Raw genomic sequence first — 25,503 nt, 5'->3', positions numbered from 1 at the left:
TCGTTTTTAAATTTACGACAAAATCCGTAATTAATTGAAAAACTACAAATTCATTAATTTGACATTTTGTTCATTAAACTCAGAAATCATAAATCACAATACATATAAATATCATAAATCAGTATAATTTGCTTAAAGCGATAGTTTGTGTCTCAAATCTTAATGAAATCTAATCTCTAGATTTTTTTTCGTCATTATTGATGCCCTCCATAATTTTGTAATATCGTAATTTTTTACGTAGGTACCAACAACAATTTGGACACGGAAACGAAATTCAATTTATATGGAAGTTATAAAGCGATTAAGGTCATCGGAGGAAATTTGTGAGCATTGTAATGCAAAAATGATGACTGTCGGACGAGAAGGATGGAGAAAAAAAAATAATAATACTACTACATCTGGTGAAACGTGTCTTGTTTACCCATTTTAGGTTTGTATATAATATATATGTGTATGCATTTATTCGCTAATTTATTCAGATCTTTAAAGTGTGATTAGATCCAAATGGGAAATCATGTATGTACTTAAATATATATTTACATAGGCGCATAAAATCCTATGCACATGATAGACAGTCGGTTTATTTTTCTAGTATTCGTGTATTATGTGTAGAGGTGTGGGCGGATTTGAAGTGAAATTTAGCTCAAGGGCATTTAAGCCATTTAGGATTCCTTGCTGACGCACAGAATTTGCGTGTAAAATCTATACGTTCTTGAACAGTGACAAAATTAAAACTTATTATACCAATATTAATAACAATAAATTAACTTGCTAATATTTATTATCGACACATTATATAGTGTTAAATGGATAAAATTGTAAATAGTTAACTCATCCTAATACGTGCTGATTATATTGAATAAAATACGATTCAATAGATTGTCAAACAATTGTTTTTTCTGATTTTTAAACTTTTTAGCAGTGTTTTTTTTATAAAATCTGGTTTTTATTCTAGTAACTCATGAATCCGTAAATATACAGTTGTATACTTTTATAACAATACTATAATAATTTTCGTAGTGCCTATATATTTTCAACTTTAAACAAAAATTATGTTTTCTTCTTAAATTTCCCATACTAATTTCAAACATGACCTTAGTTTTCTTCACATATACGTTTTTTTCTTGTATTCACTTTGAAATACCTGGAAAACGGTTGTCAACCAACCATTATTATTATGTCCTCGGCATCTTTATTTTTTTCCTATTTAGAAGTTGATTGAAAAGATCGATATATATTAGACATGAGTACATGACACAACAAATTCCAAAACTAGATATGAAAATGGCATAAAAAATTCTTTATAATACACTTCGTATCCAAAATACTATCATGTTGTTTAATTTTATTGATACAATTATTAGTAGTAGGTAGGTATGAAGAGTATTTTTTTAATTACTAAATAGATTTAATTTCTATTTCTAGAATGTTGTATTTTTATTCAACACGGAAATATTTTATCTAAGAACGATTTAATTTTTAGTTTTACCTTATAAATAATTTTAAAACACAAAACATATTTATCTCTTGATGTATTGTATTTACACTGTATATTATAAATAGCATTATAGGTATTATACAGCCTTACAAATACAAATACTTAATTTTTTTTGTCTCACCATTTAATTAAAATTATTCCGAACCAACACCACCTCCGGTTCATTTACATTATGTGTGTAAAATAATCAAATTCTGTTATCACAGAAATATTATATATTCTATTGGGAAACAATTAAGTATTATTCTGTTGACGGTTCCTGCGCCCTGGCCATATTAATTATTTAGACATATCATTATAAACCTATAAAATAGGCGCGTGTTTCTGAAACTTTAGTGTCAAGTGTGTTTACGAATGATGGGGGTGAACGTGGAGTGGATACTACACGTGAACAATTTATTTACAGGCAGTATTTTTTTCATTGCGATAGGTATTCGAATGATGGAATAAAAAATTAAGTCGACCGCAGTACTCAATAATACTTTTGAAACCACATGACTCATGAAACGAAAGAGCTCAACACACCTATTAATGTTGCAAGTACGCCGAACGCACAGTTGATCGAAAGCCGTCGTAATTGTTTGCGCGCTTGTCAGTCACTAGGGCTTTGATCCGCTGTAAAAACCCGAAGTGAGAGCGCAGCTTTCAAAAAAAAAATGAATGGTTTTCTCTCTTGTGAATTCAACTCAAGCGACGAGATGATATAGGTATATATATATATATATACACACACACACGTCATATATTATGTATGCGGACGGTGACGAACACATCAAAATCAGTGTATACATATTAGTTATAACTATTATAACTTATAACTTACATCAAATGAGACGATAAAAACGTTGTTATTAAAATATAAAGATAAGATATAGGTACGAAGTTACATTATGTTTGTAAAAGAAAATGTGCTATTAAAATCGTTAATAACGATTCAAAATATTACTATTAGAACTCAGTTATTTTGTATACGTAACCTGCAAGGGTAGGTAGTACAGGTAGTGAGATAGTAGTGAGGAGTGACAGTCGACATAGATTAACTTCAAGTTGAAAACCGAAATTACATCCAAGATTATAAAAGCTTATAAAGTCCTAACGACTGATCTGCAGCAAAATTATTGCGTTCTAATCTAAAAATATGTTTTTTTTCCATCGCATGCAATTGTAACATACTAATATATATTATTATACTTTTGCCATTAGGTTGAACAACAGTTAATTAGCACGAAATTAAGTGCTTTGTGTAAAGGTTGTAGTATTTAAATATTGATACCAGTAGGTTGAAAATTAAGAGAATAGTATTCGAAATATAGGCAGGTAGATAACAATATAACATTGTGTATTACCTACTGTATGTCTGTATGACTGTATCTATTAATAATTGGGATGTATTTGTTATTCTCATACCTTCAACTGATCACATAATGATATATCTCCAACATTTTCTTTCGTTCATGTATGAAACTGTGTTAAGGAAAATAGGGAATTGCCCAATCACCCTTCATCAGGTGAAATGTTTGAATATTATGTTCTCATCTTGGAAAAATTGTGAACATAAAATTGTTATAGGTCTTATACCTAATTAAATTTACCATAAAACTTTTTTAAAGAAAGACGTTTATACTATTTACCATTTATACAAATCATATCGTAAATAATTATAAATATTGTGTATACCTACTATAAAATAAATGTGAAAGGGCAAGTGCGTGCGCGAAACAAGGTCGACGACGGGGATTCGGGAGTTCGGGACAATCGCCTCGACTCGGGCCGCCGCATTGGCCAATGAACCTAATCGTAATCACCGAACTGACAGTGTTCCCACATGATCGGCGGGGGTGGTGATAACCAATTTCGTCCGTCCTTATCGTTCATCACCGGTTACCTATCCTCCGGAAACCAAGTATAATATACTTTATAGTTTGTATATAAAATATACAATATATTTATATTTTATACCGATGAACACTTACGCTTTTTTGAATTATACATTTTTATGGGGTACCGTTTAATGGAAATTAGTACATTTATATGATGGCGTATAAACGGTTTTAATAATGGTGAATACATTAACTCAAACTATCATTAAGAAAGCGAATATCGGTGGATTCTAAACATTATTTATGGATTCATATAAACGCACTATAATATTATAATAGCGACTATGACTATAATATCATTATTTTAACTATTGTGCGATTATATTATCACTGACCAGTGACCCGTTTTACACACGGTCGTGAATCACACACAGCACTTTTTGAAATATATTGATTTAAGTCGTTTATAATCTATAACGGACTTGAAAGACCGCTACAACGAACGTTCGCAGTATATTCCTATAGCCTATAGGGCCTATAGTATAGGCTATAATACACGTACCAATAATTGCAGTGCAGTCGTCCAGAATAATTCGATTAGAGCGTTAATATAATAGACATGGCTTTATATTTTAAATAGGATTGTACCATTGATAAAAAATACTAGTATTTCTAATCAACGATTATACCTAAATCCCTCCCTTCAGTTAAAAATATGCTGGTGGGGGGGATTTATTAAATTTTAAATCCTCATCTATAATTCCGCTTCTTGAGGGTTCTGTCACTAAACTACGACATCCCTCTTCATAATATGTGATCGTGTAAACTGTTCTCCACTATGTCATAATATATAATATGTTATACTGATTGTAAAATATATTCTATTTTAATAATTATAAAAAATAAGGTTTGTACCTATATTATGATATATATATTTATTAATATTAGGTGCCATTATAGGAGGTATTCGTGTATGTAAAAACCGATGGTATATCGTACAAGACTTACGTGCGCCAAAATGTTCAGAACGTATCCTGCCCCGATGGGTGGGTATTTTTCACGGCAACGGAACACTAGAACCGAGCGATACCGAACTAGATGGGCCGTCGCCTACGATGACGTTAACGCCCGCGGCATGATGCCCGATCGTCGGCGGGAAGGCAGCGGCGACGGCGGTCATCGCGCGAAAACGAAAAAACACCGTCTAGGCGTGGGGAGGGCCTGCCGATAACGAAAAGACCACACGCGGAGCACGTGTACTCGTCATGGGTGGTGGGTGGCGGGTGGGGGGGTGGTGGTATCGGAAGGGTTGTAGGCGAGAATCGACGGGCGGACGACGGACGACGAATAGACCGCTCGTGCGGGGCCGGACGAACATGTACTGCGCGTAATGCGTGTGCGCTCTGTGGTCCGCGCGCGCACCTGTGGCGCGGGCGCCCCGGCGGCGAGCGGCGTGTCTTCTTCGCGGCGCGACGGAGGGGATGGGCGCGGTGGCGAGGACCGGCGGCCGACGGACCCGGTCGAATGTTTCGCACGAAAGTCGCGGCGGCGGTTACCGGTTATAAATTTATAATATTATAATAATATTATCTATAGGTATGTTATGGCAGTATGCGCGCGGCTGTGTCCGTTTGGCGGCGGGCGCAACAGGTTTTTCTCCGTGTCCCGATATTTTGCTCCCGTCTCGAGGGGGTCGTTCGTCGTACTACTTGCCGCGAATAATGGAATACAAGTCCACCGCTGTGACACGTGCGATGTGTCCGAGTGAGCCTTCGTCTGAAACCGCGACAACATCAGTCTTCATATTGTAAAACCGCTCACCTGCATGACTAAGTGCAATGTCTGTTTAATGCGCATTGTATACTGTCGTTATAAAATAGACTTGTCGATAAACCAATATTGTGCAAATCCGTACACAATAAAACAGTTACTTTTTTAATGAAAACATAAACGTTCAATATTATATTGGTATATAACGATACAGCGGTAGCCGATCACTTACGCCTATATATAACAATAGTTTAGTTGACCACTTTTCGTACCTACTCAATAACTCCTTACACCAAATACCATTTAGACTTATAAATATGGGTCTTGTAGTGCTCTTTAGTTACTGGTAATTTAATGTTGATAGTCAACCCCGCAAGAACCTGTGATAAGTTGCCAAGTTATTACAGTTTATGACACAATGTAAATCGAAATGTAGACAGCATTTTGCCACCGTTAAGGTCTTATTGAAAAACACCTTACTTTTTACTAGTGCAGGACTGCAGGAGTGCTATGAATTTAAAAAAAAAGAAATTATAATAAAACAAACATATAGGTTAATATAGGTATCTAACATATTTAAACTTCAATAATAGGTATTCGACCGAAGCCTTGAAAATGTTCAGCAACTTTCTTCATAGTGACTTTTAAATTTTCAATTATTTTTCATTCCCATCGGAAATTACTTACAACATTTTAAAATGTTAAATACTAAGTCTGTTTAGGCTTAATTCAATTTGGCTGGGTAAATTTGACAATGATTTAAAAAGAATATTTTATAATTAAAACAATTTAGTTTTACACATTTAAAAGTGAGAATAGTTTTAAAAAAAATTTTCATAAATAAGTTGTAACAATATTCCTATTTTATGAGGAAATTACAAAAAAACGTAGCACGCTACTTGATATTTTTGGTAATTAGGTAATTTTTACATTTTATTTGTTTCTATGGTGACAACTGATAAACAAAGCGTTGCACAAAATCGATAAGAAAATAAAAATATCTATACCTAGCCCAAAAACATATTGATGTCAAAAAAAATTCCGTTCATACTTTTAGGCCTAAATTAAAATGTGTCGTTAAAATTAGTGACGACTCCGTCTCGGAGGTCAACCGCAGCCAATAGTACGGTAATTAATAATTAAACATTTATACTTTAAGCCTACACGTATACCGTTTGTGTCGGACTTGTGTGTTTTTAATAGAAATACATAATATTTTATTCTTCTGTCAACTGTTGTCGCATAATGTATTAATGTATATACAATTATACATATAATATAACTGAAATGTATAATAAACTCATTTAGTTTTTTTGAAAACCCTTGCGTATACGTTTAGATTCGTAATGTGCCACGTAAAATAAAAAATGTATATCGTCAGAGAATGAAAATAAATCGGTAAAAATCAATGTCGTCCATATAGTATTGCATCGTCCATCGGTATTCTATATACATTATACCTATACCGCTTATAATCGTGCACCACTACGCCGTATCGGTACATCTTATAAATTATAATAAAACAATGTAAGACCCGTATCCCCTCCTTTATCGACCGACGTGATGTCTTACAACTGACCGGGCCCAGACTGCCAGACCCCTACGGATCCGGCCGTAATATGGAGGTCAGTCGCTGTAACCTATACATATAATATACTTGTAGGATATTTGATTTTTTTTTTTACTTGCACCCGTAGGCCTGACCGGGCGGCGGTGAGTGAAACACCGGTTTGTCCACAATTCCGGAACCGCGCGATAAGGCCTCCCTTCCGCTACAAAGCCTTCCGCCATCCGGACGATATAACGTTGATATTGTGTATAATATAATATTATTATATATTCATAATCTATACACGAAGCATGCAACTATAAATAAATATAATTTGACGTTTGTGTGTTGACGGACGTACCGCGGTCTTTAATATTTTTCCGCTTTTATCGATCTCAAAAGTATAATATAATCAGGCATCAGCCGTATTAGCATTATAAACCCGAAGAGTTTGTATGTTTGAACGCGCCAATCTCAGATTTAAAAAAGAAATATACATTTTGAAAAAAATGGTATCGACTGCCGGACCCAATGGTGTTGCTATAATAATTTGTTCAAATAAAAGAAATAATATTAAATTTATTGTTTGTTATAGCCTATAGGTATTCAAATGTACAACAAAGGGTAATGTACAGCGCATAGACTCCAAAACTACCTACTCGACTGATTTTTACTGATGTTTAGAGAGTAGTTTGTACTACTTTTTAGAAGTGTTTGATCTACTCTGAAAATATACCCAGATCTTTACCCAATCCACAAAACTACAACAGATGGACAGCTTCTCCGGGTCGAATAGGTTCATAAATCGAGGACCGATACTGATTTGCCCGTGAACTGAGATACATTAAAACCAAGATACACCGACATAGAGTAACGTATTTTATATCTGTTTGTTTTTTCCTAGACTTAAGTCCGCGGGTTATACAGTAATTACAATACAATACAAATAATACAATTATTATTATTATGAATTATGAGAGTGTGAGTATCAGTGGCGTAATTTGGTCATGTTTGTAGGGGGAAATGAAACATTTACTCCCCCCACCGACCACCAAAAAAAAAAAAAATTGGTTTATATCATAAAAACCTCTCGGTCCAACCATTTTCATCTGTAACAAGTATAATGTAAGAAGGGTACATCGTACATGTATACAATAAATACATAATACATGTAAATAATTACATAGTACATACTATTTAATAAAGTTTTAAATTTATACTTTTTCGAGTAGATTCGTGGAATAATCTGCGAAGACATAAAATACTCAAAATTGCAATCTTCAAAAGGTTATGCCTTGGACTAAGTCCGACCAACAATTTCTGATTGCACCTTTGTAGGTGTACTTAACTCGTAAAAAATTTGAAATATACCTATTAGCTAGATGTTTCCGAAAAAATTCCCAAAAATCGGGCTAAACTGCATTTTTTCAATATATTTGTGCAATATTTAATTTGCAATAGTGATTAGTGATTATTACGAAGTTAATTACAGCTACCATAGGGGATTTGGATTTTTATTTGTTGTTTCTATAAAATATACTATATATTAGTACCAATAAATAATAAGTAATTAAATATGGTTCTTCAGTTTAAAAAAAACCACGGAGTGGGAGGATACGAACCCAAATCCCACTGCAGTGGCGTAGTCAAGGGGTGACGTGGGGGTCGGATCCCCTCCCATTGGCTTTGGAGTGGATAATCTTCCATATTGTGTTTGATGTGAATTTTGAATCAATTCAAATTATATTCATTGTTCCTTATTAGTTATTGTTAAAAATTTTACTGCCTAAGCAAAAAGTTTTGGGAGGGTGGGAGATTTTCCAATTCCCCCCTCCTATTTAGCTATGACGTTTTCTCTTTTTATCCCCTCACCCCCCTTTCATAAATCATGTCTACGCCACTGTCCCACTGTAATTACACCACTGGTGAGTATCTATACAACACTAAATCCGCCGTTATAACTTTATAAGCTACCTATTATAGTATGTAAGTACTAAGTACCCAGAGACCCTTTAGCACACGAGCGTGATCAGACGTGTTCTATATTATGTTTTTATTTTATACTCCACTTAAGTCTTAACATTTTAACAAAATTTTACATATGTAATTGTGTGTGTGTGATATTAACACAGTAACAAGGCTGGGTATTACTAATGAGCTTAAAAATTAAAATTTGAGTTTGAAATACTTATAAATTATAATTAACATTATTTTTTCAAACGCAGCACAAAATATAAGTTACTCAAAGATAGGTTGAAATGCTTTATATATCTACATTATTTCATTAAATATTATGTTTCTAATTTGTCAATATTTAAATTGAAGAAAATATCAAATTAATTACATACCTACCTGATAAGTGCTATTATATTATTTATTATAATAAATATAATTAAATTGTTTCCGTACAATCAGATCATTATGTTAGGTATATGGTAACAGTATTTAACTAGAAACCTATGTATATATATATATAATATATTATTATGGTCAAATATTTCAACCGACTCCTGTAAAATATAATATGTATAATACGTATAATATAATGTAATAGACAATAGTGCTTAGTCATTATTCATTAACAACGTTTTGTGTATGAGAATATAAAATCAAAAATTTAGTTTTTATTTTTATTTTTTTAGTTTGAATTTTAATGATTATGTCAATTATGTAATATAATCATAATATCATTATGGAAAGATTTTTAATTTTTTTATCGTGGTTAAATAATATTTAATTCTGAATGACTATAACGTATATAGCATGTTATCAAATTGTCCGGCGCTATGAACACATAGGTAACATGTACGAGTAAATGAGTTGTTCATGGTATATTTCAGGGGTGGCCAAACTTTTTTTGATTAAGATCTACTGATGGTATATTTTTTCTTTTAGGTTCGACAAATGTAAAAAAAAATATTTAATATTAATCATAAACATACTTATATAAATGATAAAACTGAAGTGTTAAATTATCTGAAATGAGTGTTTCACATTAAATTTCTAAATAATTTTCAAATTCGTATTAACATTATACTGTTGCAGAAGCGTGTCGTTGCATATCATGGCCAAGCGAAGACGCTGTGCTAAAGTTTAAACCTAGCCTACTCCTTTATAACTTTCATGTGAGAAAATGCCATTTCACACTGACAGGTTAATCCGAAATATATGTATTTGATAACTGTACCTATCTACTAAACGACAAACATAACGATGAATAAATTCTAACAAGGGGATCGACTTAGAAATCGTCCAAGATCGACCAGTCGATCGCGATCGACTGTTTGGCCATCCCTGGTATATTTCATGAAACCTAAACGCCCGTCACCCCGTGGTACATGCGTATTTGTGTAAGTAACAATGATTGTATACAAGACTGTTATTTTTTTTAAGTTGTAGGTAGGTATATACCTATATGTTTATTTTAGTGTGCACTTTACATTTTTAAATATTATGTATGATATTACGTTGGTTTTTCGACCTACTCTAATAGAAACAATAATTAAATTGTAATTAAAAAATAAAAACCTTCGCATAACTTTTAATACCAAGTAATTAAAGAATTAATGAGAGAATTTGACTTCCCTACTCATTTTGGGTGGTCTGTGAGGAAATGTCTAACAGTTAATTAAGATATTATTTGTGCTCGTTTTGGGATACAAATTATATCTACTTGACAATTTTTTTTTTAAGAGCGTGCCCACGCAATGTTAGTTATTTTTTTCAGACCTACGCGTAACATAGATAAAACGTATTCGTGTAATATTTTTTTATGATTTTTGAATGATATTATTATAAAATAATAGAAAATAATGTTTTCGAGGGTTTGACACTTTGACACATCAGTTTTATATTTTATTATTATTTGACTTTATATTAGACTTAAACATTTGAAAAATAAAAAAAAAGATTGGAAATTAAAATTGATATTAAAGTGTTTTCAGACAGTATTTAGACAAATCGATATGCCGTACACTACAAAAATATTAGCTACTCAAAAACATATGAAAAAAAATTATGCGTCAATGCGATTTTACAGTGTTGCCCACGTGGGCCACAGAGAAAAAACAAACAATGCGCTGACACCTTCATAATTAATATTATGATATGTGACATAATATGTAAATATGTTTATTCGATATTCATATAAGCATGACGTCGTAGAAACTATTTATAGTTAATAATTAGTACAGGTATAAAGTTATAAATGGTTGTTTTTGTAAAGAACATAATTATTAATAATTCGTCACTTATATTCAATAACAATCAATTGATGTAGGCGATCATAATCCTATATAGAAATCAGATTAAATTGTTGTCTACAAATTTGAAATTATAGTCAATTACATCAATGAACACTAAAAATCATAAAAAAATACGTATAGATATTATCAAAAACATAACGATAAAATATGGACTTTTTAAAAAATATTTTTAATTTTTTGTTACATAATATAATATTAATCTATATTCTATATTATACCGTTCGCTGTCCGGTATACCTGCAAGACAATTTTGTCAGTAGGTTCCTGCTTATATTACAGTGTATTATTGTGCTAATTAATGTTTTGTCACAGTTTGGTAAACCGCAGTCACAAATTAATAAATATGAAAATATAATAAAATATTATATTACAGTACTATAATACATGATAATAATATGTGTATTGAATTATGGACATTATACCTTTATCTACGTACTATAATAATTAGAACATAATACAGGTTGAAATGTAAATAAATATTATATTGTGATTTACGGACCCAGCCACCCTGCAGGTCACAGCTGAGGTATACCGTATTGTATATTATGTGAGAATCGTGAAGTATATAACACTATATTATATATTATCTCCTCCTCGCCAACTTCTTTGGAAAAAGACAAAAGTTATAATTTCCTAGCTCAAAAACTGAACGGTTGGATATGATTTACTAGGCGCAGTTGTCGTAACAGAATAGTTTTATTGCCTGTATGGCTATAAACGTACAATTTAATTGCCTGTATTATATTATATTATATAATATCTATCTACGTATCTACCAAGTGCGATCACTGCATGATGATTTATATACAGGTTGATCGCTGCGCTATCAAATATTGGCAACACGGTCGATATACCGGCACGCGGGTCAATCTGCAACATTGTTATTTATTATAGTTCCACTTGAACATGATTCATAACGAAACACTCACTGAAGGTTTTTTTAGTTACAAATACGTTACAGCAGTACAGCTGCACGTAGGAGACGAAGATGCTTATAGCTACGTAGTAATAAACTTTATAATAAGTACTTATAGTCTATGACAATATTACAACAATATAGGCAATACTGTATAATATAGGTATACACTGTGAACGTTGAATCATAATTTAAAACCAAATAGATACTAAATTATATTTATTTATAATTATTATATTTTATTATTTATTTGGTTTTATTCATGACTGTAGAATAATATGTAAGTACGTGGTGCAAACACTCAAAAATCACCAGTGGCAAACGCAATTTCCACCTTACATGATTGTGGTATATGATATATATTATTATTCATTATACTAATATCTTAGGTAAAAATATAACCTAGTTTTATTACAAAAAATATATGTTGGCTCAACCAACGGATCTATCATCAGCATAATAATACAATGTTTAATTAGGTATTTTATTTAACAAATGTTGTTATCTGTTAAGAGGACGTTACACCCACACAGCTGGGGCGGACCCACAGCTTTACATTTCAGTGTGCCCGGCCTTTTTTCTACTTGTTTTTTTATAGTACAGAGCTGAAGCTATAGACAAATTAACCCACAATACGAATTTTTTTTAGCTCATAAAATATGTCTTCCATATAGGACGGTATATATAAAATAAACCAAAGTTAATAATATATTTTAAGTATCCGACCATTGTTCTCTAAGTTCTAACCAATACTATGTATAACCTATTGTATAACATAATATTTACCTATATGGCTATTGGCTGATACAATAATATACAATATTACTATATGTAATATGTAAGTAGGCATTACTCATGATAATTTATTGTTTAATCTTATAATATATTAATTTATAAATTATTATTTTATATTTATTACTAAATAAACTGAAACAACACTAGTATAATTTATTTATGATACAAATTTATTTTATTAACATATATTTTATAATAACAATCGCCTTTGTAATGGCACAAAATGTTTAAATTCTTCTATAACCTTCAGAAGCTTCAATATTGACCGTTAATTCCTGTTCGACAAAGAGGTTGTTACTTGTTTTAGACAAAGTTAACGATAACATAAACTATGGTGTCTGTGAGTTGTACGAATCACGACATCACGTTAAATGAAATACCAAACTTGAAACTGCCAAAGTATTATTTATATCAGCGCGGTGTCGGTTTCTGAGAAAATGCAATATTTTTTCGCTGAAAATAGTTATCACCGTCTGGCGACAACTACTATAATTATGCCGAAGTTTTCGTGTCAACGACTAATGATAGTCGATAAACAAATACGTTGAAGTGATTTAAAGTCAAAACATCCAGGCTTCATTAACAATGTAAAATAACAATTGGTAAAAATACATGCAACTATTATTTTAGAGAATTATTCTGAAGTGCACTTGAAGTTTTGCTAATAAAAAATACTGAAATTCAATTAATGTGTATGTATATTATTAAATGTTATTCATTTTTTTTTAAATTAGGGTGGGCCTTGGCCCACCCGGAATACCCCGTAGTTCCGCCCATGCACCCACAGGTGTTGTCTCCGTCTTAAAAATGTAAAACATTGCAATATCTGTTTCACGCGGGTAAGAACCACTCAATCTGCAGCCAAAGTCAAGCAACCAAATTCTCACACCAGTAAGAGGAAAACATTGACCGTGCAACGTTTTTAATTTTTCGATATAACAAATACGAAAAGAGTTCTTATTGTTTAAAAATTCATTAGTGCCGAGTTTTTTAAACCTGAATAATTTTTTTTTTAAATTTGGATATTATGGAAAAAATAAAAATAAAAATGTTGCACAGCAAATGTTCTCCTATTTATAGTATATGGAAATTTGGTTACTTGGCTTGGACTTCCGCGATAAATATCGTGCCAACACGAGCGCCCAAGGGCCAATATTGTACCGTCTACGGTTAAACTTCGATTACACTCATTCTGCAGCTGATTACAGATATTTTTAACCGCCGGCCAATTATTAAGCTCCGGTTAACTTTGATCGGAGATGGTACAACCGGTCCTATGTGGTTCTTACCCGCGCATAAATAACGGTTTTCGCCGTGTCTCGCATATTATTCCGAAAGACGGAGACAACGACTATAGCAACTACACACACGCGGGCGTAGCGTCCCATATTAACGCGTTGGATTATTACACATTTCCTATACTGCAGCGCCATCTGACGACCAAGCGGAAAAACCGAACACCGGCTATAGACAGAACCGATGACTGACCCCTCTACAAGGTGACGGTCAGCGCCCGAACGGATAGTATATAAGCGACAAAATCGGCCGGTGTACGTCGTGAGGTCTGGCTCGTGGAACTGCCCGAAATCGCCGCATGGTGAACCCCCGTGTTGTGATAGAGTAATCCGGTCCGAGAGGGGTGGGGGAACTGTCGTGTTGGTAGCAGGAGTGGCCGTTGTTGATGTGTTGTGTTGTTGTTGTTGTTGTTGTTTGATTGACGGGGGATTGACGCAAGTGCCGTGTTTGTTGAAGTACCAGCGGAACTCGTCTGTGCGTATGGGGCAGTTCGCGCTGTGTAACTCACACTTGGCGGATTCCCAGTGTAACCGTAATCACCGAACCTCTGTACTTGACAACCGCCTCCTGCCGCGCGTTCCCCTCCCTCTCCTACCGCTGTCGTCCCACGTCGTCGTTACAAATCGCAGTTTCACGTGCAATCTTCTTCGACCTCCACTAAATTTTTGTGATTTTTTTCGATTTTTCAAATTCAAATTTTGTTAAATCACTCAAATCTTGGACCAAATTATTTTAAAACAGTTTTTTTTTTTAAATATTAATTGTTTGATACTATGTAAATTTAGGTACCGATTAGTGTTTAACCGAAGGTAAATATTCCGAGTATAATACGTATATTATAACACGAATATAGTATAGTATAATGAGTATAATGAGTACCTATAGTATATAACACGAACAAGTAAATTTCGAAAATATAAATAATGATCTGTATAAATATCTATAGATCTAAATTAATATTATTAAATCTTTATAATATTATCTTAGTACCTTAGAGTCCTTAGAGTACTTTAGAGCATGACAAAGTGACAAATTTAGGGCTTACGTATCTTGGTATCTAGTAGTATCTTAGATACTTAGTTCATGATAATATCCAATATTATAGTTTATTATCAATATCTGTGGAGTCCGTGGTAAACGCACAGATTTAATCCATATTTATATTAATTTATATTTATTTTCTGAGGGTAAAATATTATGTTAATTGTATCCTTATCTACAACCGCGGTCCAGACGATAAAGATATGTGATAACGGCAGCGTGATACCATAGATATATCTATGCATGATACTAAATGCTCAATTATTGATAAACAGATTGCGCCGAATGAAAATATCGAAAACGCCGGGTAACTGCCAAGTAATAAAATATAAGTCTTATAAGTATTAAGTATACCGCCGGCGGTCGCAGACGTCGTTGTACTTAGAAAATTTCCCGTGTAAAAAAACTATTACCTACTCGACTTCTGATCCTTCCGAATATTTTTTACATAAATATTGTAATTCTATAAAAATTACATCATTATTACGGTATATATAAGTATATTATAACAATATGGCTGGTACTATACAGTCGTAGATATATAATGTGTGGCGATAGGTACTCACACATTTCATATTATTATATTTCGATTTATTCTATAATAATTATTTTTATTTTATTTAAATTTCCCACTTAATATTACGGCTGTTGCCATGGAAATATAATAATATTTATGGGTTTTGTCACGAATTGCAACAAAGTTATTGACGACTTTCTTTTGTTTAAGTATTGTAGGTATAGTACCTAGTACCTACCCTACTTTAGGCGCTTTGAATTGTTTCAGTTCTATTTCATACCGTTGCGGAAATATTTGACAAATAAAATATCAATAAATTAATCATTTTCGTCAAATTGTTTTATTTTATTATTATTGAGAATAATATAACCCTGTCGGCCACAACCTGCTAGACTATACTAACTGTTGTCAACAATCATTTGGACATCTCAATTCTTAATACAAGTTACAACTGTATTCATTTATGCTGGTCGTTCTCATTATATAGTATTTACCTATATTATTATAATACGTAGGTATGTATTTATAATAAAAAAAAAATTGCACAAACAGAATTATTTGCGTACGCTTACAACTTAAAACTCCGATTGCGTTGTAACGACAGATATCAGCATGAATACAAAATTTATAATAAAATTTTAAAAATACCTATATAATATATTTATATAATTGCATTTTCATTGTAATAAAATGTACCGGCGGAATGCGGATGCCGGACATGTCGTTATAATTTTGAAAGGAACCGATTTCCTTGCAAAGATTGGTTTACTAAATTTAGACGAATGGATTGCTTGGATACTTAATTTTGAGAGAAAATTTAAAAAGGTGCTTCTCCTAAGAATAGGTAATCAATTTTCTATCCGTAGAAAACATGGCACATAACATAAGACTTTATTCATTTTACTTCCCTAAAATATTTTTTATATAATTAACTGCTCTGAAACTATAACGTTCTAAAATCTAAATGCTAACCTAACTTGCACATTATAATATCAACATTATAATTAATTTATATTTAATAAAATGTGATTTTGCTATTAGGGTAATTTTTTTATCATATTTTTAGTAATTTATAAGTAGTACCTATATTACTATATTGCATCATATATGGTAATTGGTAACATTATGCAAGAAGTTTAATATTATACTAATAATATGAATTTCATGATTTTTATCGTTGATACTTGATAATGTTAACACTAAATTATACTGATAACATTAAAAACACTGGAATTTATTTTTTAAATAATTGCTCTCGTACTGGCAGACCTATTCCTGATAGGTGCCTACCTATGTATATAACACTGGACCACATGCAACTCACATTCGATTATATCAAATAATTATTATTCGTATTCAGCAAGGTGTATTATGACTACGATGAATGAAAACCAATTGGATACAACTAACAAGTTCAATTCTATTTCAATTAATGGACCTAGACATTATTCGACTTCATTAATAGTAAGTTTGCTTTCACTACGTTTTATATTATATTTCCGTGTGCAAATGTAGGTAATTCAATTTTCACAATATTTATCTATCATATTGTTTGATTAAAAAAAAAAAATACTTGATTTCAAAGAGACGTATGTACTTATGGTTGAAACACAGGTAAATCTGTTTGGATTGTTTTAAAGTGTATTTTCATTTAATTATTTATAATAACTACAAATTTTCCTGTATTTAAAACGAAAACTGTTTTTGGTATTAAATATATTTTATATCATATTGTAGATAGGTACTGCAAGTTTTGAAAAAAATATTTAATTTTTAGTTTCAGTTTTCTAATTATAAATATATCAACCAAGCTTTTAGGTTTTTAATCCATTAAAAGCAAGTTGATGTAAGTACAAAATTAAAATATAAATTTTTACATTTTGTGCTTCAGTTACGGTAAGCATAAAATGTATTTTATGATATTAAATACTAAACAATATATAGCTATATTTTTTTGTTTAATTCAGTTACTCGGATATATTACATAATATTATATTAGGAGACGCCAATGACTTAAAGTAATACTATAAAATTGTTTTGATATTTATTACAACTTATGACCTAATACTACCCATACTGACAAAATATATATTATTTAAATTATCAAACATTAGATAAAAAAGTACACATTATTAATTACCAACAGTAAATTATTATTTTTGATTTATGTACTTATTATTATCTTGTGTTTTGGTCAAACATATTATTTAATTTGTATATATTATAGTAGATAAATTCGTTAGTAAAAATCTGTTAATTTATTTTAGGCTGGTGCTATAGCTGGAACTGTTGTTGACATTGCATTATTCCCATTAGATACGTTAAAAACTAGATTACAAAGCCAATACGGATTTATTCAGTCTGGTGGCTTCAGAGGTATTTATAAAGGACTAACGCCGACTATTATTGGTGCCCCTTTTACAGGTAAAATTTTTGTTGTTTTCATTACTATTATACAAAACAATTGACACCGATGTTTTTTTTAGCGGGATTGTTTTTTGGCACTTATGACGGTTTTAAAAATCTATTTCCTTCTGTATCAAACAATACTGCTCCATTAGTTCATTTATGCGCAGGAATCGTTGGTGAAGTGGTATACTACATTTTAATTATATTGTATTGTTTCACGTTAAATATTAACATTCAAGTATAATTATTTTTAATGATATATGTATATTACTATTGGATATTATATATACAATATATATACAGGGTGATTCCCCAAGCATGCTCATCCTCATTTTTTCCTTTAGTAATACATTTATTAAAATTATGATTTTTTTGAATTTTCAAATATACTTACTCAAATATTTTTTTCAAATTCTTGAATTAGTTTGTACTTAGTACTTAAGCAGTGTCCTATCGCAATATAAACTTTTGTTTTTCAAATGAGAATCCCCCTTTTTTACTGTAAATTATTAAGTGGATAAGTTTCTTAAAATTGTTGATATACCTAATTCAAAATTTAAACAAATTTTTATTATTCTATTCAAATGTTTATAATAAAGATAATAGGACAAAAATATAAAATAGATGTAATATTGGATCTAGTATTTACTATACTTTGACCATTTTTACATTTTTTTTTTTAATTCCGGTAATGCTTTAATTAATAACTATAATTTTCAGATCACCATTTCTCTGATATCTTTCATTATTTTGGACCTATTATCCTTAATTCCTTAGTGCTCAAGTGCTCAAGTTAAATAACTAAAAAATTACGCGTTCAAATTTTGATTCTGATACATCGGCATATTTAGAAAAATTATCTGCTAAATAATTCACTGTTGAAAAGGGTTCTCATTTGAAAAACGGAAGTTTGTATCTCCACTGAATACTTCTTAAGTAGTACAAAAAACTTGAGAATCAAATCCTAATGTTTATTTAAAAATTCCAAAAATCAGATTTGAATAACTGCATTACTGAAGAAACAAATGGGTGCGCAGGGTTTGGTGAATCACTCTGTATATTCCGATGCTATTAATTACACAGGTTTGTTGTACAACCAAAGTACCCATAGAAATAGTAAAACAAAGGCGTCAAGCATCGCCAAATCAAGAATCCATTTTAAAAATCATAAGAAATGCGTATGCTAACGAGGGAGTTTTTGGGTTTTATCGTGGTTTCTGGACAACTGTTATGCGTGATGTACCATTCTCTATGTTGCAACTTCCAATATGGGAATACTTAAAAAAAGAGTACAGGAATTTTACTGGTAAACCTCTTACAACATTAGAAGTTGCTTTATGCGGTTCTATATCAGGTTATTATTTTTAATTGTTTACAGCTACATTACTCTATTTATTTGTTAACAATTCAATTTTCATAATAACTTTGTTTTATAGGAGGCATAGCTGCTGCTTTGACTACACCCATTGACGTAACAAAAACACAAATTATGTTAGCAAATAGTGCTGTGGATCAAAATTTCTCAATAGTTTTTAAGAACATATACAAAAAAAAAGGACTAAATGGGTACTTGATAAATTTATATATTTTCCCACAGTTTATAACTTATAATATTATATTCAGATAAAAAGAAACACAGTGGCTATAAGAGTTAACAATGCTATGTTTCATAGAGATCACTTATTTATTTCATTTTTTCTAGGACAATGTCCATATTAATTTTGATGATCTATTATCTATTAATTAGTCGTGACATAATATTATGAGAAATTATTTCTATAAAAGAAATAATGAATCGCAGAGCATTATATATATTTATTTTTTAGATATCCCATCATTTGAATGAGTCAAAGAACAAAAAATGTATTGAGTACTATCAAGTTGATTTAGGGCTTGTTTGTTTTTATTGTTAAGTGAGTACTGAAGTTGGAATGTTACCTAGTTTAAGTCACAACATGTTCGTTATTATTATTTCATGTTATTCAGTCCATTTACTAAATACAGTTAGGAATTCAATCATATTTCAATGTTGCTTAGCTTTAAAGAAACTGCTATAAAGTTTTCGCCAAAAAGCATTAATCCTTTTTTTTTTGTCATGTTTGCCAATCTGTGTGGAGGCATATTTAAGAAAATGGACTTTTGATGTGAAATTTCAGGAACATGTTGAGGATTTATGTGTTTGCATATATTATTATTACTATTATTATTGTTTTATTGACAGCAATTTCACATATTATAACAGATATGGTAAAAAAGTATGCATGTGAGTAGTTAGAACACAATAGGACTAATAAAGAAAGTTATTATTCAGAAAAACAGAGTGCTAAATATACATATAATAGTTAAATGATAATTAAGTATAAGTGGTTGTGTGGCCCAAGGATTAATTATTATTTGCAGCTCTGAGCATACGATGCAGAGTATGGTTGTGCCCAAAAAGTCTTATGTCTTATGTCTACATAGAATCGGGATTGATTTCTAGAAGAATGAGAAGGGACTCTAAAAGGTATGGCGTCAAGGAGTTCGGGAACTCTGTTATTATGTCGTTATTGGTATATTTGATATACATTTCACATTGAAAATGAATAAATATTACTTATTTTAATATTGTAACTACATTTATTTTCCTAATCACTACAATACCACTTTGTAATTTGTACATATTGTAAACATTTAGTTATAATTATTAATATTATATTATATTTACGGTTTCAGACTGTTTGCCGGTTTTCTTCCAAGAGTCGTATTGATAATGATTGGTGGAGCTTTATTTTTTGGTGTATATGAGAAAACGTGCAGAGAAATTGAAGATAAAAATAAAAATATAATTTGAACATTTTTAATAGTACCTATATTCATGTTGTATTCTTCTAATTTTTCATTGTTACCAATAATTGTTATAGTTATTTAATTATTAAAACAAAATACATAAATCATAAATGTTTATAATTTGTATGTAATACAATTTTAATCTGATGACGATGTTGATCCATAATCTGCAGATACAAGTGATGCCGTGGAACAATTATTAGTACTAGCAACTGGTAATATTTCTGTTTTCGTTGTAATAGTCGATTGAATGATGCCCACATTAAGACACTTTTTTGGTTTATTTGGGTCTAGCTTAGGAGTTTTGCGAAGTCCATGAATAAATTTTTTTCGTCTTGTTTTCGTACCTTTTTAGGACAAAAAGTATACACATATTAAACAATGCTACTCGGAAAATTCTTTAATTTATCAATACCATGTGCATCACACATGTATATTTTTAAACTCTATTTTAAATATTAAAAATCTGTAAATTTAATATTTATAGTAAACATAATATTATTTGTGCAATTATGTGATATGACTTGATATACATGGAAAAAGCAGCTATCTCCTCTATAGAGACGCTTTAATGCATATTATTTAAGATATTTCTTGGATCAATGATGTGTAAATTAATGATTTCCTAATATTACGCATATTTATTATTGTAAAAAAATAGGCAGTTGACTTTTCAATTGATTTGTAGTGACAAACTATTAACTGAGTATACAAAAAGCAAATGGTATTTTGTAAATAATATGTTATGTTAAAAATGTAATCAACCTAATTTTGGCCATAATGAGTTTTCAAATTACAATACAATAAAATGTATTCTTACTATCAGAAGTTTGATAGCTTAATAGTTTAGCAATTCTTATATCTTCTTCAACTTCATCTACTAATGGAATACTTAATGATAGTCTTTCTTTTAATTCATTGTCATGTTTTTCTTTTACAGCTAATTTCTGTTTTTTTGTCTGAAAATTGAACAGGTTAGTTATTACTATAAGATTACAATGACTATAAATATAAAATAACATAGTTTTTCCGTATAAATTTAGTATTTGCATTATTTGTATTTATTTTTTGTATACCACAGTACCTATATAATATATAGGCTTAAGTACCAAAATATTATGTTTTGTTCATTGAAATATGTAATGAGAAGTTACATCTATTGAATTTTTAAATTAATATTAACCTAATATACAATATGAAAAATGTGTAGTCATTTAGCTTCAAACTTACTCTTAACTGTTGTCTTAATAATGAATTTGCAGAAAAATCATCATTCCATTTAGCATCTTGTGCATCATGAAGCTTAACTAATATTGGAGCTGCCTTTTTAGCCTTGTCTATATCTTCAGTACCATGTTCAAGTTTAAACATAGCATCATCAAACAACCGTTTACTCGTATCCTTGTCCTCTGGGACAATTTGTTCATTTTCAAAGGGATCCCATCGATTTTCTTGTCGACGAGCACCACTTACAATTACATAATCTAAATTCTATTTTTATTTCAAAGAAATTCAGAAATTTTTAAATTATAAAAATATTCCATAATTTTATCATTACCCCAGGATCGGTTTTAATTTCAAAATGGTTATTACAAAGATGACATTTCATTCGGAATTGATAAACTGGCGTTGAATAGTACATCCCAATTTTCTTTTTTTCGGCATTATACCTAAACATTCAAATTAATTAATTAAATTGTTTCAATCAATAGGATATTTATTATACCGAACACCCATTCCAATGTGATTATTGCATCCATCACACCATATGTTGTATGGCATTTCAAAACGTATTATTAAGATGCCCAAATGAAGTTTTTTGGCCCGTTCTCTTAAGGCATGAGTTCCTTTAAATTTATTCAATCCCCCTACTGCAGGATTATAATCTGGCGGGTAGTATTTATTTTGTCCTTTACGTTCACCCATCTTGATTGGTGGTAATAATCAAATTAATATTATCTGTAATATAAAAAACTAAATAATATTTTTTTGATTTCATAGGTGTTTTTAAAATTTGGTTGCAACATTAAAGAATATGCAAATGATTAATAATAAATAATACGTGTTTTCTAAATACCAACTTAAGTGGACGCTACACGGCCATTTGTTGTCTTCGTCTTACAAGTGCATAACATAGCAAATTTACCCTCAGGAAAACGCACTTTGCTTCGTTGGTTTAAAAATCAGGGTGAATCAACCTAACATGAAACTTGATGGTAAGTACATTATCTGTTTGTATGTGGGTTTTTTTAGGATAGTTAAATTTTTTAGCGAGTAATGAGTATAGCGTAAATTAAAAACACTCATAACTCGCTTGAAAACCGAATAATCGTAAAAAATCAACAAATGAACACAAATAATGTTCTTACCATCAAGTTCCATACAGGATTCACTCTAATTTTTAAACTTAATGAGTTAAACGTGATCTGCTGAGCGTACATTTGCTATGTTATGCACTTGTAAGACTGAGACAACAAATATCCGTGTAGCGGCCTCTTAAGAACGTATGTATTTGTGTGTCAACTCATTACTACTTACAATTAATAAAAATGCGTTAAAATAACAATTATTTACAAAATAAAAAACAACAAAAATTATAAAAGTTTACTATAATGTTATTTATTACTTATTATCAATTGACAATTATCAGTTATCACGGCTAACGATCTACTATCATGGAAAATTCTGTGCTACTATCACAGAAAATGCTACTATTGACCACGATCACGGACTAAGATAAATCTTATATATATCTCTATTATATCTTAGTCCGTGACCGCGATTTAAGTCCATCTTAAATCGTGCTATCGACTGCTGGATAGCTGATGTATAAAGTAACGTTACTTTATTAAATCTGTGGTGTAGATATCAGCTTCCCTTCATGACTACATGAAACCGTAGAATTTAGAACAAACTTTTTTTTTAAGATCTAAGTTATTCCGTTATTTAATACAAAATATTATCATACAGTTATTTTTATCTCATTTTATATATAATAAAACAATTATTTTGATATATTATATACTTTGAAAGTGTACCTACCTATAAATAATTATTAGATAAGTTTAATTTAATTAAGCAGACATTTCGGTTTTTAGTACACATGAATAATCCAGGTTCCTTTGCTGGTAAATACAATATTTATATTTTTTTACTAATTTATCTATAGTATATATTTTCTCATTTCAAATACAATTTTAACATTCTTGTATTTATTGTCATAGATGAATTTCGCAGAGTTAAGACGTCAGAACATTATGAATCAATTAATTCTGTTGGTGGACAAAATATTTCCGAAGCTACTTCTAATCAACCTAGCACAAGTAGTGTAATAAACCAATCCCCTGTGAAATCAAATGCATCTGTTTCAGGTGTATTAGTCAACAACAAACAAGTATACAGTTATTTTCTCGTAGATGGATTTTAAATACTTTTAAATATTAATTTGTATCTATTAATAGAAAGGCAATCCACTGCTTAAATCTATCGTTAATGTACCATGGGAATATTCAGATGACATTTTACCTGACTATGTAATGGGACGTACAACATGTGCACTATTTTTATCCCTACGCTATCATATGCTAAAGCCTGACTATATATACAACAGAGTAAAATCCTTGGGGAAATTATATGAGCTACGAGTATTGTTACTTCAGATTGATGTCAAAGAGCCACATACACCTCTCAAGCAGTTGACTAGAATGTGTCTGGTAGCTGAACTTACATTAATGTTAGCTTGGACTTCTGAAGAAGCTGGCAAACTCATTGAAACTTATAAAATATTTGAGAATAAGCCACCGGATCTTATAATGGAGAAGACAGAAGCAGACGAATATTCCAGAGTAAACTTTAAACTTTTGTTTTTATCAAAATAAAATTATAATATACGTTTTATTTTTTTAAATAATAGATAGCCAATGCACTTACAACTATTCGTGCTGTAAACAAAACTGATGCAGCATTGTTACTATCTACATTTGGTTCGTTGGAAAATATTTGTAAAGCTTCTCAAACAGCTTTGGCATTGTGTCCTGGGTTTGCTCAACATAAAGCAACACTGTTATATAATACTCTTCACAAACCTTTCCTGAAACAAAAAACTCTCGAGGAAGACTCACAATCAAAAACTAAATAATAAAATCAATATTATAATGTGATGTTATGTATGCATTTTCATATTATTTTTTTTTTGTCAATTGTATCATTTACTTTTTTAATAATTAATGTTTTTATGGTATACTGTATTCCATTATTTAAACTATCATATGAAGTCTAATAATTACTCATTCAGTCATTGAGTCATTCATGACTATTATAGTTATCATGTTAATAAGAAAATAAAGCAAATTAAGTCCCATCCATTGGAATATGTAAATATTGTTTTAATTTAACCGTCTTTGCAATAAAATTATTACAAATTGCACAAATGTGTACTACATCACTACCTATATAAAGATGTTTAGTTGTTTTTTTGACAATTTATTTTTTGCCTGATGAATTTACTAGGCCAATATTTTTTTCATGAGTGTTTGAAGTTCAAATTTGTAAGAATCATTACATTTTATGATATGATATATATTATCTAACTTATAAATTGACATTGTAATAGCTAAAGCTTGTAAATTAAAGAAGGCTTCCTCGTGATTCGTGTTTCAAAGTTGTAAACAAAGAATGAAGACAAGTGTAAGAAAAGCTTTTATCTTAGTCACAAATTTATAATTTTTAATTTCCTACCTATTATCAATAGTTTTTTCTAAGACCGCAAAAAGGATTCACTTCTCTCAGTAAAATTACT

At 30.7% G+C, this 25,503-nt stretch overlaps 4 protein-coding genes across 15 annotated transcripts in view; 2 read left to right on the top strand and 2 right to left on the bottom strand.

Annotated features, from left to right (window-relative positions):
- The window catches only part of LOC132949749 (uncharacterized), a 72,996-nt gene extending 68,303 nt beyond the window's left edge, over positions 1-4,693 (bottom strand). Inside the window, exon 1 of one of the 3 annotated variants that reach the window (XM_061020805.1) lies at positions 4,318-4,693. The gene's annotated coding sequence lies outside the window, so the exon portion shown is untranslated. The remainder of the gene's footprint in view (positions 1-4,317) is intronic. The other 2 variants (XM_061020804.1, XM_061020803.1) reach the window with 2 other exon arrangements.
- A 9,494-nt stretch (positions 4,694-14,187) lies between these two features.
- Positions 14,188-20,731, top strand: LOC132948191 (mitochondrial S-adenosylmethionine carrier protein-like). 8 transcript variants are annotated; one of them, XR_009665005.1, is made up of 9 exons: positions 16,124-16,311; positions 16,828-16,931; positions 17,735-17,891; positions 17,954-18,060; positions 18,960-19,230; positions 19,313-19,442; positions 19,703-19,789; positions 20,098-20,382; positions 20,592-20,634. XR_009665005.1 is itself a non-coding variant. In XM_061018555.1 (8 exons), exons 1-7 carry the CDS (start codon positions 16,158-16,160, stop codon positions 20,356-20,358), a joined length of 1,005 nt encoding a protein of 334 aa, XP_060874538.1. In that variant the 5' UTR covers positions 16,115-16,157; the 3' UTR covers positions 20,359-20,382; positions 20,592-20,730. The 8 variants fall into 8 exon arrangements, 5 of the variants coding, with proteins under 5 accessions (XP_060874539.1, XP_060874541.1, XP_060874540.1 ...); XM_061018555.1 differs by lacking the exon at positions 19,703-19,789 and having other exon boundaries at positions 16,115-16,311; positions 20,277-20,382; positions 20,592-20,730; XR_009665006.1 differs by lacking the exon at positions 20,592-20,634 and having other exon boundaries at positions 20,277-20,295.
- LOC132948193 (coiled-coil domain-containing protein 130 homolog) lies at positions 20,473-24,771 on the bottom strand. 3 transcript variants are annotated; one of them, XM_061018563.1, is made up of 6 exons: positions 24,636-24,771; positions 22,432-22,664; positions 22,264-22,375; positions 21,936-22,196; positions 21,526-21,664; positions 20,473-21,052 (listed from the first exon to the last, which is right to left on the bottom strand). In XM_061018563.1, the coding sequence occupies exons 2-6, from the start codon at positions 22,629-22,631 to the stop codon at positions 20,844-20,846; spliced, it is 921 nt and encodes a 306-aa protein (XP_060874546.1). In that variant the 5' UTR covers positions 22,632-22,664; positions 24,636-24,771; the 3' UTR covers positions 20,473-20,843. The 3 variants fall into 3 exon arrangements, with proteins under 3 accessions (XP_060874546.1, XP_060874545.1, XP_060874547.1); XM_061018562.1 differs by lacking the exon at positions 24,636-24,771 and adding an exon at positions 23,244-23,358; XM_061018564.1 differs by lacking the exon at positions 24,636-24,771 and adding an exon at positions 22,787-23,202.
- LOC132948194 (DNA excision repair protein ERCC-1) lies at positions 23,479-25,077 on the top strand. The gene is made up of 4 exons (XM_061018565.1): positions 23,479-23,833; positions 23,930-24,099; positions 24,167-24,550; positions 24,619-25,077. The coding sequence occupies exons 1-4, from the start codon at positions 23,809-23,811 to the stop codon at positions 24,841-24,843; spliced, it is 804 nt and encodes a 267-aa protein (XP_060874548.1). The 5' UTR covers positions 23,479-23,808; the 3' UTR covers positions 24,844-25,077.
- The last annotated feature ends 426 nt before the right edge of the window (positions 25,078-25,503 follow it).

The sequence above is a fragment of the Metopolophium dirhodum genome, chromosome 7 (assembly GCF_019925205.1).
Source record: "Metopolophium dirhodum isolate CAU chromosome 7, ASM1992520v1, whole genome shotgun sequence".
Classification (NCBI taxonomy): domain Eukaryota; kingdom Metazoa; phylum Arthropoda; class Insecta; order Hemiptera; family Aphididae; genus Metopolophium; species Metopolophium dirhodum.
Note: the sequence above shows the minus strand (reverse complement) of the source record. Positions and strands in the feature narration are given on the sequence as shown.